The sequence below is a fragment of the Salvelinus alpinus genome, chromosome 18 (genome assembly GCF_045679555.1).
Source record: "Salvelinus alpinus chromosome 18, SLU_Salpinus.1, whole genome shotgun sequence".
NCBI classification, from domain to species: Eukaryota; Metazoa; Chordata; class Actinopteri; order Salmoniformes; family Salmonidae; genus Salvelinus; species Salvelinus alpinus.
The window spans coordinates 37597757-37614542 of NC_092103.1; the positions used below are offsets into that span (position 1 = coordinate 37597757).

At 43.9% G+C, this 16786-nt stretch overlaps 1 protein-coding gene across 4 annotated transcripts in view; it reads right to left on the reverse strand.

Moving 5' to 3' along the window:
• Positions 1 to 103: 103 nt before the first annotated feature.
• Positions 104 to 16786, reverse strand: part of LOC139544565 (ral guanine nucleotide dissociation stimulator-like) — an 81188-nt gene continuing 64505 nt past the window's right edge. For 2 of the 4 annotated variants that reach the window (XM_071351846.1, XM_071351843.1), the window contains exons 7-17: positions 16526 to 16714; positions 14696 to 14773; positions 7853 to 7939; positions 7686 to 7718; positions 7458 to 7579; positions 7163 to 7255; positions 6714 to 6939; positions 6314 to 6388; positions 5395 to 5652; positions 5159 to 5273; positions 104 to 4845 (exon numbers count right to left, since the gene is read on the reverse strand). In XM_071351846.1, coding sequence (XP_071207947.1) covers positions 4670 to 4845; positions 5159 to 5273; positions 5395 to 5652; positions 6314 to 6388; positions 6714 to 6939; positions 7163 to 7255; positions 7458 to 7579; positions 7686 to 7718; positions 7853 to 7939; positions 14696 to 14773; positions 16526 to 16714 — 1452 coding nt within the window. In that variant the 3' untranslated portion in view covers positions 104 to 4669. The remainder of the gene's footprint in view (positions 4846 to 5158; positions 5274 to 5394; positions 5653 to 6313; positions 6389 to 6713; positions 6940 to 7162; positions 7256 to 7457; positions 7580 to 7685; positions 7719 to 7852; positions 7940 to 14695; positions 14774 to 16525; positions 16715 to 16786) is intronic. The other 2 variants (XM_071351845.1, XM_071351844.1) reach the window with 2 other exon arrangements.

Here is a 16786-nt window from a genome sequence, read left to right on the forward strand (position 1 = left end):
GCATGGGAAAAGAAACAATGTACAATGCTACAAAAAAGTATTTACAAGTTAATAAATAAAGCCAGCAAACACAAAACAGGAAAATGAAGAAAATAATCTAAAGTACAAAGGACATTGAGTCTTTTAATATACAAAAAATACAAAAAGAACATAGAAAAAACATTGAACAGGTAATCGTTAGAAAGTTCAGAGCCTTTGACAGTGACGGAGAGCGATGGCATGAAGGTTTTAAGGATGATCATTGTGAGAGGTTGAGGCAAGATGACATATTCCTGATCAGTCTGGGTTTCTGAGAGGGACTAACATAGAGGGATTCGTGGAGAGGTGCAGTCTTTGGCCCTTCATTTACAATACATAGACACAGAAGAGAGTGTGTGTCTCACGTACACACACAGACTAGCATTTGTGAAACCTGAAATGCGGACATCTTTTTGTCAGATTCCCCTCTCCAACCTCTGATATATACACTGAGTGTACAAAATATTAAGAACACCTGCTCTTTCCATGACAGACTGACCTTGTGAATCCAGTTGAAAGCTCCACTTCAAATCAGTGTAGATGAAGGGGAGGAGACAGGTTAAAGAAGCATTTTTAAGCATTGAGACATGGATTGTTTATGTGTGCCAGTCAGAGGGTGAATGGGCAGGACAAATATTTAAGTGCCTTTGAACAGAGTATGGTAGTATGTGCCAGGCGCACCGGTTTGAGTGTGTCAAAAACTGCACCGCTGTTGGGTTTTTCATGCTCAACAGTCTCCTGTGTGTATAAAGAATGGTCCACCACCAAAAGGACATCCAGCCAACTTGAAACTGTGACAAACATTGTAGTCAACATGGGCCAGCATCCCTGTGGAACGCTTTCAACACCTTGTAGAGTCCATGCCCCAACGAATTGAGGCTGTCCTGAGGGCAAAAGGGGGCGGGGTGCAACTCGGTATTAGGAAAGTGTTCCTACTGTTGTGTACACTCAGTGTAGATAGGCTGGGTAGCTGGGGAGGGCACAAAGACATTTGCAAAAAATAAGCACACATTCCGGGATGAACGCTTACTGACATTAACTGGAAACTTAAGTGTAAATCTCACATTGACACAAATGCATGATTTTTCACAAAAGTTTAAGGATCTCCAGTTAAAGAATCCATCCCTCACTCGTTGATCAACCACAAAAAGTATTTAACTGCAGATCCAGGTTCAGCTTCCCCAACACAAATCCTAATCTTGTTAATAGGATTTAGAAATAGACGCTGACCTTGAATCAGGGCTTAGGGGCAACTTCCATCAACACCACTAACATGAAGTCTAGCAAATCACATGTAATCACAGTAGACTACCGGACCCCAACATTCACAAACATACAGCGTCCTTTTCAACACCACCACCAACCAGCTACACTTGAAAGCATGAAAATCACTTCATTTATATTATACTGCCGTAATGCATTCATAATGCAGTACTAACATGCGATAAATATGACCACCCATGTTTCTGATAACTGACATGTGAAACACGATCATCATAGCACATGAAACCATTTCCATGGCTTTACTGTTAGGCACATCAAGCGTTTGTTGGAAAATGTAGACTGACGACTCCTGTGGCGTGTTATAGGATTTTTGTGGCATTTGTCATAACCTTTTTGCTGTACTGCGTTGGCCTGGTTACGTACCATGTCAAAAGAAAATATCAGATCCAGCCAGCACACTCCGGTTCAGGTTAGCACAACAGTGTAAAAAGGCTATAAAGTGAAGTATAGCCAGTTTAGATGTTCCTTCTGATAGAGATCCAATCACATGTCCCTATTAGAACATTTACTGTCTTGCACATGACACATTGAGTACGTTTACATGCACATTAATAATTTGATGTTAAACTAATTATGGCAGAAGGCTGAGTATGGCATTAGTCATGTAAACACCTTACTCTGCTCATCTTAAATTGGCATACGGTCATATTCGAAGTAAGCATACGCCAATTAAATCACCTGATTTTCTGAGCAATCTTTTAAAAATGTAGGACATGTAAAAGCTTTAATCAGTTATAGCGATGTGTTTGATCTGTGTGTGTGTGTTAGCTCAAGCAGGGCGAGCTTCCTTCTTTTGCGCGAGTGAAGTGAGTTAGGAAAAACTAAAAGTACACATCTTAGAAGGCGTTTTCACATAAACGTTAGAATCAACTATGCTTTACAAAAATAACATGGTCCTTGTGATAGAACGTTTATTTTGATTGCTGATATTCTGCATTCATCAAAGTCCCACCAGGTAGTCTGATTTCAGATGTGTCCATGTAAACAGAATTATGAGGGAAATAATTTATTCTTGCAAAGCATGTAAACGTTTTAATCAAACTATTATATTAATTTGACTATTCACAATAATTGTATTATTGTGTGCATGTAACCGTACTCAGTGTGACACGGTCACAGTCAAAAAGTCACTAGTTTCAGAAAACTCTTTGAGCAAAGGCTTGAGTTTTAACACTGTAATCCACAACACCACTGTCATGGCTGCTGTTAAATAGTGATATTAGGTTTGATCCAATGGCTGCAATACTGTAGGAAATGGATAGACATGGGGTACTACAAACCAAGAACTCATCATCACATAATCTTCAATCATAGTCATAGACAAAGAATCACACAACTTCTGAGCCTCTCAACAGCAGGCAAACTCACTCCCTCCACTTCAAATCTCAATGCTCCCGAAACCACCTCATACTTCATCATCGTCCACCGGTCTTTGGCACACGTGGAGTTGACTAAGTTTTAGTTGAGTTGTACTTTCTCTTCCTCTTTTTCACTTATCTCCTGAATTAACTGAATTGAAATGAAGTTGACCTCCAACCCTGGTACACAAGGATGAAAGGCCTTGATGAAGGAGAAAAAGAAAGGGAGCAAACAAAAGGGACAGACCTTTCATTCTCGTTTCTTCTTCTTTACACTATAGGGAACAAAAAGACTGGACATTTAAAAACCACACTTCATTTCACAATACAACATACATCTCTCTCTCTCTCTCTCTCTCTCTCTCGAGTGCTTGAGTACTTTCCACACACGCACTTCTAGTTAAAAGGGAGGGTCTAGCACACATTGGGGTCCATCAAATGGCTCGGAGCTAACTTCTAACTTTCTTGATGATCTGAGGGAGTGGTCACCATGCCAACAACAGCCATTTTGTGCCATTCGGCTCACATGTAGGCAGTTCTACTCTCTAAGGCAGGGGTGTCAAACTCATTCCACGGAGGGCCTAGTGTCTGCAGGTTTTTGGTTTTTCCTTTCAATAAAGCCCTAGACAACCAGGTGTGGGGAGTTCCTAACTAATTAGTGATGTTAATTCATCAATCAAGTACAAGGGAGGAGCGAAAACCCGCAGACACTCGGCCCCCCGTGGAATGAGTTTGACACCTGTGCTCTAAGGCATTGCCAATCGTGGAGAAGCCATTTAGTGCCATCACGTTTGAGCCGCAATGGCCGCCCGACATTGTGCATTTCAGGTCACCATAATGTACTCTAACTGGCCACATCACTTTTTTTGGCTTCCCAGAAATGCACCCATTAAAACAAATACTGAACCAAAATGGATGCTGGATGCCTCAGTTGCACTATTTCCATGAACCATCATCATTGAGCCCTCATGGCTGCCTACTCCTTCATGTTGGCCTCGCTGTCAGGAGAGAGCCTCTCTCTCAAACTCTAGTGTGAAACTGAAAGACATCAGGCATGAAATAAAAGGGGAGGGAGGGAGCGGGCTGGCTGTAGCATTTCATTGTCTGTTAGCACCACTTGGAGAAATAAGACGCAATGCACAAATGCAGAGTGCCACCGCATCAAAGCAGTGACAAAATGAGCTATTATTGAATGTTTGTAGTAATAATAATGCCCTATTTGTGTGAATAGTGTTAGTTTAAAAAACTGGACATGTTCCCATTAGCAGTGAGGAGTTAAAAGGAGTAAAGTTTCTGATGATTGGTTAACAACCAGATGTATCTATCCAGTAGGGGCCTTTCTCTCCCAAAATCCTTTTAGTGGTTCGTTGGAACGCATTTCCCTCTGCTAGCTGGCAGTACTGAGCATCTGTCCATCTGTCTCAGTCCACGTGTCGCGGAACATCGAAGAAACAGATGCAGTTGATAGTAGTCTAGAAAGGAGTGTAAAAAAATAGTACCTGAACCTTTGCTGAGGGAGAGGTCTGTAGAAACTAGAGGGAGTGTAACTCCTTTAGAGGGGAGGAATTCATTTCCCTACGCACCTAGACGACATAGTTATATTTTTACTCAGGTTTTCCCCTCTCGATTAGGACGTCCACAGAGAGCTGTGAAGCTAACAGGAAGTGACCTGAACATGGGTTGTAGCCTGGTTAGGAAACACCTGGGAGAGGGGTCAGATGTGGTTTTAAGCATCCACAGCATCCACACAGAGTCACTACTTCCACAAGGACAGTCGCCTGCCTCGCAAAATGGAGTTGAGTGCAAGTTCATTGACCAATAGGGATTTCCATTCCATTCAGCTTTATTAGTCCTCTGAGGCTTTCACGCTCAGATGCTGAACACGGCCAAGCCAAGCAACAGGCCCCTCTACCATGGCACAGCAGGGGTGGCACTCAAAGATGGCACCCAGATAGCCCAGCAGGAAGCAGGGAGGTGGGTGAGGGTTTCTGGTGACATGGCGTTGCCCCTCAGAAGATGCCCTTTGCGATTTTCAGGCCTTTCTGCTTCATTCGCGGCAGGGTGGAGCTGGCCACGTGCTTGGTCCGGCCCACCTTGGGGAAGCCGCGTTTCTTCAGGACAAAGTCGTAGTTGGCCGAAGAGTTCATGGCATAGAAAACGTTGGCATTGTCTGGAATCTTCAGCTCTGTGGAGGAGGGGGGGGGGGGGGGGCAAAAGAAACACTGGCATGGTTGAAAGGCACATTGAAACAACAGGCAAGAGAGAATGTAAAAATCTGTTAGAGAAGATGGAAGGAGAGATTGTTAGACAAGGCGTGTGCAGGTATTTCTAAAAATGACAGTGTGACCAGAGATACAAACAGATCCAGAATGGAGGGTGTGGGGAAAACTGAAATGTTTGTAAGTGTGAAATGTAGTTCAAAATGCATGAACTTTGAGGTTTGTATCTTTCAGGTTCTACTGTAAGTCCTGAGTGAACGTGACAAACAGCTGACTGACCTTTCTCCTCAGAGATCTTCTGCAGCAGTTCGTAATCCTCCGCTCTCTCCCGGTCCAGGTTGTGTTTCACCATGGCCTTCCTGACCACTGCCGGCGTCTTGTCCTGACTGGTCACCTGGAGATCATGTGATGACCACAAGACATTTGGCTCAACCAGACCTCACAACCACTAAACACATTGGCAGGGAAATTCTCTTTTCTAATCTATCATATTCAACACCAACGCAGCAGCTCACCAGGATGCTCTTGTACATGTTGCCGTTGTCTACGTCCAGGCTGACCCGGATGATGCAGCAGTCATCCACCTGCTGGTTGTAGAGGGGCAGTGACAGCGACGAGTAGCTGGACACGCCCGACACGGAGCGCTTGTGTGAGCGGGAGCCCGCCCCTGCCACAGGCGTGGAGGACATGGAGGAGGAGGAGGCGCTACTGGAGCCCGAGCCAGAGCCCAGACCAGAGGCATCCAAGGAGGACAGAGAGGTGGACTCCCAGAACTGGAGAGAAACAGAGAGAAGGGGGGCAGCACAGGTTAGATCACAGTACCACTTAAGAATATTGAGATGCAATCAAGGAAAGCAATGCATCTTAAACAGGATAATTTAACATGACTGGAAACTATTGAATGAATTCCAGTGAATTAAGACAAAATACTTGGGAACACTGAAATTGAGGCTGGCATTTTTTTCTCTAATGGGATCCCCAAGAGTACTTGCTACTAACATGACATGCACATAAAATGTAGAAAACACAATGAAATATGTGGACAGAAGAATGTGCAACCAGGTGAACTGTTACTATGGATACAAGGTGAACTCTTCACCAAAGGCACAACAAATAAAACCAGTCAAAACAAAAAGGTCAAGGTGCAGCGGTGATCAAAGGGAGCAGACACATGAATAAATCGACACCTGCACACATTCGGAAACTACTCAACACACACACACACACACACACACACACACACACACACACACACACACACACACACACGCCGTTCTCGCCCATACACAAAATGGCTACAGGGGTGATGTGATGGTGACGTCACTCAGATAGACAGTGCAAACAGCACACTCCTCTGATGGCATTGTGAAATGGCTGCACCACAAGCTAGCACAGGTGAAACAGAGAAATGGTACAGGAAGTATTAAATAGTACCGTGGGTGCCAGGTCAGGCAAGGGGCCGCACTTCCCTAACGTGGAATTGGAATGTTTTACGGAAGGCGTGGAGGTCTACAGAAAAGGAATTAAGAGCTACAGTCACCAGTGGGCCTCACATGAGCTGTTTCTTGTGGGATGGAAGAGTTATACTATGCTAAGACAGTAGTATGGCTATAGTGATCATACTGGTATTGTGGTCTTTAAAGCAAGACTCAGAGATATGACATCCCCATCATACATGGTGGGGCAACTTCCAGCTTACAGATGTCAACACACACTCGTAGTAATACATCCTTGTCCTCTGACAGGTCATCATTGTAAATAAGAATATATTCTTAATTGACTTTCCTGTATAAATTAAATAAATAGATATATAGATCTCCTCTCTCTCTCACACCTTTCGCTCGTGGACATCGGGTGAGTCGGAGATGAAGCTGATATTGATCTCCTCCACATCGGAGCTGCTGGAGCCAGCGGAGGTGACGCTCAGGGAGTCCGCTCCATCACCCCCTCCACCTCCACCCGAGCCCCCCAGGCAGGGGGCGTAACGCAGCTGGTCAAAGGACTTGGAGTGGGAGCTGCCCGCACTGCTGCAGCCTGGCTCTGAGCTGGCAGGCTGGCGACTGAGAGAGGGAGTGAAGAAATGGGAAGGAGAGAGGGGAGAGAGACAGAGAGAGGGACAGAGAGAGGGGAGAGATGGAAGAGAAAATGCAGGTTGAGAGCAAGTGTGGGAGAAAAGAAGAGCGTGAAGAATGAGTTAAAACACATTGACACAAATAGACTGTAAATCATATATAGCACCTATTGAACAGAAATAACTTTCTGCAATAATATTTATTGACTTACTCGCTCCAGCGTTTGATGATTCCTGTGTTCTTCTTCTTGAGAGTGTTGGAGGCTGACTCTGACAGTGGCTCGATCTCACATGACTGGCTGTAGCTGTGGAAAAAAACACACAAAGAAGAGCATGTGTTTGTGTGTTCCGGTCTTTATTACTCCTCCTTTTCAAAGAGTCTCTCTCTCCCTCCTCCTCCTCTTCCCCCCCTACTGTTCCTCACACCCACGACAATCTATTTCTGGTGCAGTGTGAAAATACTCTTTCATGTATTTGTAACAGAATACTACCCGTTCTCTCTCTTACCTCTCAGCCTCTGTGAGTTTGTCCACACCGGAGAACCACTCTCGGAAACGCTTGTTTCGGGTGAAGTTATAGTTGTTGCAGGCCAGCTGCAGAAGCTTGATCTGGGCAATCACCTCAAACTCCTATAAAACCAGAGGAAAGAAAATGATCAATATGCACTCACATCTTCATCATCATTGTAATCACCATAATCATCATCACACTTTATATTCATATTGCATTTCTCACCTTCCTCCTCTTCTCAAAATTGATCAGCCCTCCCTGTAAACAAGAAAATATGTTATTCAGAACAGAAATTGGGTTGTGTGTAATTTTGAGGAAAGAGGGGATGTGTGAGTGTGTAGGTGTGCGCGCGCGCGTGTGTGTGTGTGTGTGTGTGTGTGTGTGCCACTCACGTCCAGGTAGTCCTTCATGGCTGTATCCATCATGACTAGGTCTGTAAGGAAAGTGCCCAGGTAGGGAATGGTCCCCTGCATCACACTCTGAAATAAACAAACAGGCAGGCAGAGACTGGTGTTAGCGTGTGTTTCAAGTTTTAATGTCACATGCACAAGTACTGTGAAATGTACTGTGAAATCAAAACCCAACAATGCAATAATCAAGAACAATATATTACGAGAAATAAAATCACACGAGAAATAAGAATAAGACATTTGAAATACACAATAAAGTAAGTAAGTAAACTTACTATATACCGGAAATATTTTTAAAAAGTCAGTTCCAATACCATATTTACATGTGCAGGGATACTGGAGTGGTGGATGTAGATATGTATAGGGGTAAAGTGACTAGGCATCAGGATATAAGATAAACAGAGTAGCAGCAGCTTGCATGTGAGTGGGTGTGTAGAGTCAGTATAAATGTATGTGCATATTATGTGTGAGTGAGCAGATGATGTAGTGAGTGTTTGTGTGTGTGTTGGAGTGACAGTGTGTGTGTGTGTGTAGGGCCCTGTGAGTGTCCAGAGAGACTGAAATAAAAAGGTCAATAAAGATACGAGGTAAACTCGGTCTGTGTAGTTATTTTGTTAGTTATTTATCAGTTGTATTGCTTGGGGATAGAAGCTGTTCAAGAGCCTGTTGGGGTCAGACTTGACGCACCTCTTGCCGTGCGGCAGCAGAGAAAATAGTCTACGGCTTGGGTGGTTGGGGTCTTTGATTATTTTCCGGGCCTTCTTTTCACACCGCCTGACATAGAGGGCTAGGATGGCAGGGAGCTCGTCCTCAGTGATGTACATAGCGCCATGCGATCGAGGGCGGTGCTAATGCCATACCAAGCAGTGATGCAGTCAGTCAATATGCTCTCAATGGTACAACTGTAGAACCTTTTCAGGATTTGAGGGACCGTGCCAAACCTTTTCATCCTACTGAGTGGAAGAGGTGCAGTAGCTCCTTCATGACTGTGTGTGTTTGGACATTTTAAGTCTTTAGTGATTTGGACACCGAGGAACTTGAAGCTGTCGACCTGCTCTACTGCCGCCCCGTCGATGTGGATTGGGGTGTGCTGGGGAAGGGTACCAAAAAATGTCTGCAGCATTGAAGGTCCCCAAGAACATTCTTAAATGGAAAAAGTTTGGAACCACTAAGACTTCCCTAGAGCTGGCCGCCCGGCCAAACTGAGCAATTGGGGGAGGGAGGTGACAAAGAACCCAATGGTCACTCTGACAGAGCTCCTCTGTGGAGATGGGAGAACCTTCCAGAAGGACAGCCATCTCTGCAGCACTCCAACAATCAGGCCTTTATGGTAGAGTGGCCAGACAGAAGCCTCTCCTGAGTAAAAGGCACATGACAGCCCGCTTGGAGTTTGCCAAAAGGCACCTAAAGGACTCTCAGACCATGAGAAACGAGATTTTCTGGTCTGATGAAAGACTGAACTCTTTGCCCTGAATGCCAAGCATCACATCTGGAGGAAACCTGGCACCATCCCTACGGTGAATCATGGTGGTGGCAGCATCATGTTGTGGGGATATTTTTCAGCAGCAGGGACTGGGAGACTAGTCAGAATCGAGGGAAAGATGAATGGAGCAAAGTACAAAAACCTGCTCCAGAGCGCTCAGGACCTCAGACTGGGGCGAGTGTTCACTTTCCAACAGGACAACGACCCTAAGCACACAGCCAAGACAACGCAGGAGTGGCTTCGGGACAAGTCTCTGAACATCATTGAGTGTTCCAGCCAGAGCCCGGACTTGAACCCGATCGATCATCTCTGGAGAGACCTGAAAATAGCTGTGCAACAACGCTCCCCCTCCAACCTGACAGAGCTTGAGAGGATCTGCAGAGAAGAATAGGAGAAACTCCCCAAATACAGGTGTGCCAAGCTTGTAGTGTCATACCAAAGGTGCTTCAACAAAGTACTGAGTAAAGGGTTTGAATACTTATGGAAATGTGATATTTCCATTTTTTGTTTGTAATAAATTTGCAAAGATTTCTAAAAACATGTTTTTGCTTTGTCATTATGGGGTATTGTGTGTAGATTGATGAGGGGGAAAAAACGATTTAATCAATTTTAGAATAAGGATGAAACGTGGGAAAAAATCAAGGGTCTGAATACTTTCCGAATGCACTGTAGTTATTCCTCTTATCTAGGTGGGTGAGGGCAGTGTGGGGAGCAATTGGAGTGGGTCTATGGGTCTGTTGGGGCAGTATGCAAATTGGAGTGGGTCTAGGGTGGCTGGAATGGTGGAGTTAATGTGTGCCATAACCAGCCTCTCAAAGCACTTCATTAGCACTTCACAGAAGTGAGTGCTACAGGGCGGTAATCATTGTGGCATGAAGCCTTAAGAGATCTCAGTAACAGGGATCATTGTGGTCATCTTAAAACGTGGGGATTACATACTGGGACAAGGAGAGGTTGAAAATGACCGTGAATATGCCTGCCAGCTGTTCTGCGCATGCTGAGAACGTGCCCTGGTAAACCGTCGGGGCCCGCGACCTTGCAGGTGTTGACCTGATTAAAGACCCTTCTCACGTCGGCCTTGGAGAGCGAGATTAGTCCTCTGGGTCAGTGACAGCACTCACACCCGGCTCGATGTCAAAGCGTTCATAAAATGCATTGAGTTCGTCTGGTAGAGAGACATCGTTGGGCAGATCACGGTTGGGTCTTCCTTTGTAATCCGTAATGGACTGTAGCCCCTGCCACATGCGGGTGGCGTCGGAGCCTGTGTAGTATGATTCCACCTTATTTCTATATTGTCTTTTTGCTCGTTTGATGACTCTGCTGAGGTCATAGCGGGACTTCTTGTACTTAATCCTGCCCTCGGCCATAGCCTCAGGGTTGTCTACGATAGCTCTGTGTGGGGTAGCCTTGTCCTTTAGTTTAGTGCCAACCTTGGTGTTAATCCAGGACTTTTGATTGGGGAAGCAGCGAACCCTCACCGTGGGTACAACGTCACTGATGCATTTTCTAATGAAACCGGTGACAGAGGTGGTTAGCTCGTCGATGTTATGTGTGTGTGTGTGTGTGTATGTGTGTGTGTACGTACACGTGCATGCATGACTTTGCTAGTGATTAAATATGAGTAACATACATTTTTCATCAGGGGGAAAAAAGTATATGGAAATCAATAATTAAATCTCTGCATCTCCCTCTGTGGACACTGCTTATATAAATGAGCTATCTACAGCTGGCTACTGTTCCCAGTTTAATAAATGCGCAATTGTCATATGATTACATTGTAATTACAGTCAAATTAAGCTGTAAAGTTGCATATCACCACTAGAGTGAGCTGTGAGCATTTTGCGAGTCAGATTGATTCCCCAAACAACCACTAGAGGGCGGTGTGTCCCTTCTTATTCCTTCTAATTCTATACACCACAGAGAGAACAATGACATGAATCCCCTTATTGTGAACAGCAAAATACTGCACCTCTAAGCTATTTTCATTAGAGGCATCCATGACAGCCATTTACTACAAAGTGGGTCAATTTCAAAGGGAGTGATTTTAAAGTGGAGCAGATGAGTGAGAGTGAAAGGGTGAGAGAGCATTGATCCATAAAATTTACATTTGAGTCATTTAGCAGACGCTCTTATCCAGAGCGACTTACAGGAGCAATTTGGGTTAAGTGCCTTGCTGAAGGGCACAGACAGATTCTTCGCCTAGTCGGCTCAGGGATTCGAACCAGCAAAAATGGCAATAGAAGCATGTGTGACTGTGTGTGTTTGAGTGAGCGTGTCAGCAGAGTTCAGTGAGGACAGAGGGCCCGCTTGTTTTCTATTCTATGGCGTCTTGCCCGCTGGAACACTTCCTGACACAGCTTAAAAAAAACAATTACTCCAGCCTGTCTAATCTACAGGGCCAAGATGGGGGTGCTTTGACTACATCTGTCACCTCTCTCCCTCTTGTTTCATTTATATCTTTCCCTCTTTGTCTCTCTGTCCCTCTTTCTGTCCCTCTAGCTATCCCTCACCTAACTAACTATCTTAAGATGAATGCACTAACTGTAAGTCGCTCTTGTAAGGCTCTCTGGCTCTCACTCGGTCTTCATTTTTTGACCTCCCCTATACTCTCTCATCCTCTGTCTGTCAGAATATTTCATCTCTCTCTCTGCTTTCTCCATGTTTTTCATGTCATCTCTCTCTCTGCTTTCTCTCTGCTTTTCATGTCATCTCTCTCTCTGCTTTCTCCCTGCTTTTCATGTCATCTCTCTCTCTGCTTTCTCCCTGCTTTTCATGTCATCTCTCTCTCTGCTTTCTCTCTGCTTTTCATGTCATCTCTCTCTGCTTTCTCCCTGCTTTTCATGTCATCTCTCTCTCTCTGCTTTCTCCATGTTTTTCATGTCATCTCTCTCTCTGCATTCTCCATGTTTTTCATGTCATCTCTCTCTCTGCTTTCTCCATGTTTTTCATGTCATCTCTCTCTCTGCTTTCTCTCTGCTTTTCATGTCATCTCTCTCTGCTTTCTCCATGTTTTTCATGTCATCTCTCTCTGCTTTCTCCATGTTTTTCATGTCATCTCTCTCTGTTTTCTCCATGTTTTTCATGTCATCTCTCTCTCTGCTTTCTCCATGTTTTTCATGTCATCTCTCTCTCTGCTTTCTCCATGTTTTTCATGTCATCTCTCTCTCTCTGCTTTCTCCATGTTTTTCATGTCATCTCTCTCTCTGCTTTCTCCATGTTTTTCATGTCATCTCTCTCTCTGCTTTCTCCATGTTTTTCATGTCATCTCTCTCTGTTTTCTCCATGTTTTTCATGTCATCTCTCTCTCTGCTTTCTCCATGTTTTTCATGTCATCTCTCTCTCTGTTTTCTCCATGTTTTTCATGTCATCTCTCTCTCTGCTTTCTCCATGTTTTTCATGTCATCTCTCTCTCTGCTTTCTCCATGTTTTTCATGTCATCTCTCTCTCTGCTTTCTCCATGTTTTTCATGTCATCTCTCTCTGCTTTCTCCATGTTTTTCATGTCATCTCTCTCTCTGTTTTCTCCATGTTTTTCATGTCATCTCTCTCTCTGCTTTCTCCATGTTTTTCATGTCATCTCTCTCTCTGCTTTCTCCATGTTTTTCATGTCATCTCTCTCTCTCTGCTTTCTCCATGTTTTTCATGTCATCTCTCTCTCTGCTTTCTCCATGTTTTTCATGTCATCTCTCTCTCTCTGCTTTCTCCATGTTTTTCATGTCATCTCTCTCTGCTTTCTCCATGTTTTTCATGTCATCTCTCTCTCTGCTTTCTCCATGTTTTTCATGTCATCTCTCTCTCTGCTTTCTCCATGTTTTTCATGTCATCTCTCTCTCTGCTTTCTCCATGTTTTTCATGTCATCTCTCTCTGCTTTCTCCATGTTTTTCATGTCATCTCTCTCTCTGCTTTCTCCATGTTTTTCATGTCATCTCTCTCTCTGCTTTCTCCATGTTTTTCATGTCATCTCTCTCTCTGCTTTCTCCATGTTTTTCATGTCATCTCTCTCTCTGCTTTCTCCATGTTTTTCATGTCATCTCTCTCTGCTTTCTCCATGTTTTTCATGTCATCTCTCTCTCTCTGCTTTCTCCATGTTTTTCATGTCATCTCTCTCTCTGCTTTCTCCATGTTTTTCATGTCATCTCTCTCTCTGCTTTCTCCATGTTTTTCATGTCATCTCTCTCTCTGCTTTCTCCATGTTTTTCATGTCATCTCTCTCTGCTTTCTCCATGTTTTTCATGTCATCTCTCTCTCTCTGCTTTCTCCATGTTTTTCATGTCATCTCTCTCTGCTTTCTCCATGTTTTTCATGTCATCTCTCTCTGCTTTCTCCATGTTTTTCATGTCATCTCTCTCTCTGCTTTCTCCATGTTTTTCATGTCATCTCTCTCTCTCTGCTTTCTCCATGTTTTTCATGTCATCTCTCTCTCTGCTTTCTCCATGTTTTTCATGTCATCTCTCTCTCTGCTTTCTCCATGTTTTTCATGTCATCTCTCTCTCTGCTTTCTCCATGTTTTTCATGTCATCTCTCTCTGCTTTCTCCATGTTTTTCATGTCATCTCTCTCTGCTTTCTCCATGTTTTTCATGTCATCTCTCTCTGCTTTCTCCATGTTTTTCATGTCATCTCTCTCTCTCTGCTTTCTCCATGTTTTTCATGTCATCTCTCTCTCTGCTTTCTCCATGTTTTTCATGTCATCTCTCTCTCTGCTTTCTCCATGTTTTTCATGTCATCTCTCTCTCTGCTTTCTCCATGTTTTTCATGTCATCTCTCTCTGCTTTCTCCATGTTTTTCATGTCATCTCTCTCTGCTTTCTCCATGTTTTTCATGTCATCTCTCTCTGCTTTCTCCATGTTTTTCATGTCATCTCTCTCTGCTTTCTCCATGTTTTTCATGTCATCTCTCTCTCTCTGCTTTCTCCATGTTTTTCATGTCATCTCTCTCTCTGCTTTCTCCATGTTTTTCATGTCATCTCTCTCTCTGCTTTCTCCATGTTTTTCATGTCATCTCTCTCTCTCTGCTTTCTCCATGTTTTTCATGTCATCTCTCTCTCTGCTTTCTCCATGTTTTTCATGTCATCTCTCTCTCTGCTTTCTCCATGTTTTTCATGTCATCTCTCTCTCTGCTTTCTCCATGTTTTTCATGTCATCTCTCTCTGCTTTCTCCATGTTTTTCATGTCATCTCTCTCTCTGCTTTCTCCATGTTTTTCATGTCATCCTCCATTTTCGTAAAAGCCACTTCTTTCTTCCTCTTCAATCTTTCTAGTATTTTGTGTCTCTCTAAGTCCACTCCATCTTAGCCTCCCTCCCTCCCTCCTTTCTTACATTGCCTCTCTCTTAATGTCCTTACCAGATCTCGGGGTTGCTGCTGTCTCTTCTGGGCTCGTTTGGGGTTTATTTCCAGGGTAGCGAATTTGGACGTGCCTTCCTAAACAGAAAAGATAACGGACAACATTCACAGTGAGATCTAAAGCCTAAGCCCCTACTTCAGCAATCAGATAACACTGGTTTCTGTTAAATTAAATGAAAGAATACACACTTTTCCTGGAATGCGCACCGTGCTTATCATTTATCAAGCTATCAAATGGTGAACATACACTCTCCCACATTCTACAGCAGAGTATCAGGCAGGGGAGGGATATTCCCAAGTTGCACCCCCAAATATTGCACTCCCAAGTTGCACCCCCAAATATTCCCAAGTTGCGCCCCCCCCCCCCCAAAAACACACATAGCGGCCAACCTCTAGATACCCTGACGTATGTATGTGTGTGTTTGTTCTGGAATTTGGGGAATGTCAGGGTTTGAGGTCTATATGTGTGTAAGTAGGCTTAGTTGCACCCCTACATAACACCTACACAGTCTCACACCCCCACGCCCAAGTCAAGACCACCCACCAGAACAACCAGATTACCTTTATACGGTTCTGTTCTATACTGCTGTACTGTTCTATACTGCTATACTATTCTGTTCTATACTGCTATACTGTTCTGTACTGTTCTATACTGCTATACAATTCTGTTCTATACTGCTATACTGTTCTGTACTGTTCTGTTCTATACTGCTATACTATTCTGTTCTATACTGCTATACTGTTCTGTACTGTTCTGTTCTATACTGCTATACTATTCTGTTCTATACTGCTATACTGTTCTGTACTGTACTGTTCTGTACTGTACTGTTCTATACTGCTATACTATTCTGTTCCATACTGCTATACTATTCTGTTCCATACTGCTATACTGTTCTGTACTGTTCTGTTCTGTACTGTTCTGTTCTATACTGCTCTGTACTGTTCTGTTCTATACTGCTATACTGTTCTGTTCTATACTGCTATACTATTCTGTTCTATACTGCTATACTGTTCTGTACTATTCTGTTCTATACTGCTGTACTGTTCTATGCTGTTCCATAACAGTTGATAATGGATTGGCTATATGAATCATGTTGCCAAGTGTCCAAAGCGCATTACATTGTTAGCTAAGAACTCTTCTCATTGGGAGGATGACCAAATATCTCACCAAGATATTGAACTAAGATAGAAAACTTCAGACGACAAAATCCCATACTTTGTTTTTCACTTTGTGTTTTTATGTGCTGGAAATGACTTTCAGGATGTCCTTTTATTCCGTCTCCAAGTGCGTCACATTCGCATGCACATGCCCTGTCACCCCATGATGCTACTGCAGGGTAGTGTGTGACCACACCCTGTTACACCATGATGCTACTGCAGGGTAACACTGTCATCTGATCTTGGGTGATGACACCGTCAGTGTGAGAGCAGGAGTACCCCTAGAGTGGTGTGACCTCACACAAGGGAAACCCCATCACTCTAACTGCCCGAAATCAGAGCACTACTATAATCAGAGTGTGAATGTGTGTGTGTGAGAGCACATTTGTGTTTGGGGGGCAGAATCAATAAAGCATTAGCAAAACAAATATATACACACACTGCTCTGATTACAGTAGTCAGGCAGTGGAGTGATGGGGTTTCCCTTGTGTGAGGTCACACCACTCTAGGGGTACTCCTTCACTAACACACACACACACACACACACACACACACACACACACACACACACACACACACACACACACACACACACACACACACACACACACACACACACACACACACACACACACACACACACACACACACACACACACACACACAACCTACCTTAATGAGCAGCTCTCTGCTGAGCGAATGGTTATTCTCGTCAGAGAAGATTTCTGACAACTCGTGGAAGATGCGGAAGTTCTCCCTGGACACCTCGTCCCATGTCCTCTTCAGCCGGTGGACCGGGTTGCACTGCAGAGCAGAGAGGATAGCCCGCAGTGAAGAAAAGTTCTTCAGGATTCGACACTCCTGAAGAGAAAAAAGACAGTAAATATTCAGATGAATATCAATGGACTCAATTCAGCACCAGGGGCAAATCAA